The following is a 2,223-nucleotide window of genomic DNA, read 5'->3' on the forward strand; positions in this document are numbered from 1 at the left end:
CGGCTCCTCTTTCAACTCCTTATCCTCTTTATCCTTTTTATCCTTTTTATCCTCCTCGACTTTTTCAGGCTTTTTCACCTTTTTCTTCGGTTTCGCCTTTCTCACCTTCTTCTTCTTCGATATTTTCTCGGCCCTTTTTCTTTCAATCTTTTGCTTCTTCGCCAATTCCGGCTCGATGCAAGGATCGACGCTAGGCGCGTAAGCAATCGGATCGATCGGACGTTTCTTGACAACCGGTTTCTTCTCTTCTTTATCGTCTGGGCATTCGCCCATCTTGTACGGCTTCGTTTTCGGTAACACTTTCCCGTAAACCTGCATAAACAAAAAATTAAATGTCTCTTAACGAGTTAAGAATTTGCGAACGAATTTTCATTAAAAAAAAAAAAATCATCTCGTACAGGCATTTCAAATATTGGTCTCCCGTATTTGTCCTTCTCTCGCGGTAGTCTTTTTCCGACAGGACTCAAAGGTTTCTTTGGTCTAGCCAATGACTCCACTCTTCCGGAAGGAGTGGCGGATAGAGCAGCTTTCTTCACGTCGAAAGGTTTAGCTTTGAGGGCCATACATATACGAATTTTTGGCTTCGACAAAGTATCCGTACGTGGAGTTGCTGAAATGGATAAAAATGTGTATATATATATATATAAATATATATTTATGTTATATAATTTTATAGCGTACATTTGCCTTTCAAAGCCGCTTTCTTGATACGAAATGGGTCATCTTTGCAGGGATGAGGCGTATATCTCCAAGCATTTTTCTCGATTTTTCTTCTCTTCGCCTTTTCTTCCTCGGTTTCCTCCTTTTCCTTTTTCTTCTCCTTTTTCTTTTCCTTTTCCTTCTTCTTCTTTTTCTCCTTCTTATCCTTCTTCTCCTCCTCTTTCTTTTCCTTTCTTTTCCGCTTCTCCTCTCTCTTCCTCTTCTTACCTTCCTTCCTCTCCTCCTTCCTCGTCTTCTCCCTCCTTCCCTTTCTTTCCCTCGCCTTCCTCTCCTCTTTCTTCTCCTCCGCTTTCTCCTTCTTCGGCTCCTCCTTTTCCTCCCTCCTCCTCTTTTTCACGTCCGGCGGCGGTTTCTTCACTTCCTTCTCAACCTCCTCCGGCTTCCTCTTCCTCTCCTTCCTCCTCTCCTCCTGCCTCTTCTTCTTGAACTCGGCCAAAGCCTCCTTACCCCTCTCCTCCCTCTTCTTGATCAACAATCTCTTCCACGTTTTCGCCAACGGATCCTTCCTCCCCTTTATCACCTTGTACGAGGGCAACGCTAGAAAGCTCATCCAAGGTGTGATCTGTTCACGATTTCGGGTTGGGAGGGGGAAAAGAAATCGAAAAAACAAAATTCATCGTTGCATCGTTCGGGCTCGAAGGGGGGGCGGGGGGAAAAAGAAGAAAGAATTTCAATCAGGGGAGAAACAAACTTTATAAGTTAGCGCGCTTCTCATTATACCATGAGGTGTGAAAAGCTCTTCTATCTCGTCTTTGGTCAACTGTTGGGGGCAATCGATCAATTTTTTCGCCAAAGCCAACTTCCTCAATCTCTCCTCGTCCGGGGTCCGTTTCTTGTCGTCCAACAACAATTTCGACGGCCTGCACTCCTCGGGAAGGAAGAGCATGCGGGGCTTGCTAAGCTTCAGAATTCTCTCGGTCGGCCGGTATTTCAACGCCGCCGGCGATACTTGATAATAAATCCGGCCAAAATCCAATAATTTTATGTTGGGGAGAGCGAGAAGCATCGTCCTCTTAGACGGGACGGCTTGCAACGCGGCCTTCGAAATCGCAAGATCTAATTTACAGTGAACGCTCATGTCGATCGTTTCCCGTGGTTTGGCCAACGTTTTGATACGTTTCTTTAACTGGGACAACGGTTTCGAAATTCTAACCTGAAAAAAAAGATATGGTTTTTTTAAAATTTAAAACCAACGGTTTTCAACAATGGAACAATGGAAATGTAATAATAATAAACTGAGTGCTAAACTATTGGCTCCAGTTCCGGCAACGTCTTCGGCTTCGCTTTGATTTTCGCCCAGGCATCGAAACGTGTCCAATCGGCCGGTGTCGCTAGCCATCCTTTCAATTTTAATTTCGTCCTAACTTTTCTAAAAATCATTTATATACGCGAGAATTATATATATATATTATATAAATCGTATAACAGGATGTCGATATATCAGTGGAACACTTTTGCTTCGATTCTAGGAGGGAAAAAAAAAAAAAAAAATTCAAGAAAGAT

At 43.3% G+C, this 2,223-nt stretch overlaps 2 protein-coding genes across 2 annotated transcripts in view; both read right to left on the reverse strand.

Moving 5' to 3' along the window:
- LOC102670763 (protein PXR1-like) overlaps positions 1–865 on the reverse strand; it is a 2,104-nt gene extending 1,239 nt beyond the window's left edge. The window contains exons 1-3 of the mRNA XM_006618300.2: positions 682–865; positions 399–610; positions 17–312 (exon numbers count right to left, since the gene is read on the reverse strand). Coding sequence (XP_006618363.1) covers positions 17–312; positions 399–563 — 461 coding nt within the window. The 5' untranslated portion in view covers positions 564–610; positions 682–865. The remainder of the gene's footprint in view (positions 1–16; positions 313–398; positions 611–681) is intronic.
- A 168-nt stretch (positions 866–1,033) lies between these two features.
- LOC102670902 overlaps positions 1,034–2,223 on the reverse strand; it is a 3,928-nt gene continuing 2,738 nt past the window's right edge. Inside the window, exons 2-3 of the mRNA XM_006618301.2 lie at positions 1,441–1,886; positions 1,034–1,282 (exon numbers count right to left, since the gene is read on the reverse strand). Coding sequence (XP_006618364.2) covers positions 1,164–1,282; positions 1,441–1,886 — 565 coding nt within the window. The 3' untranslated portion in view covers positions 1,034–1,163. The remainder of the gene's footprint in view (positions 1,283–1,440; positions 1,887–2,223) is intronic.

This window comes from Apis dorsata, unplaced genomic scaffold (genome assembly GCF_000469605.1).
Source record: "Apis dorsata unplaced genomic scaffold, Apis dorsata 1.3 scaffold_347, whole genome shotgun sequence".
Taxonomy (NCBI): Eukaryota; Metazoa; Arthropoda; class Insecta; order Hymenoptera; family Apidae; genus Apis; species Apis dorsata.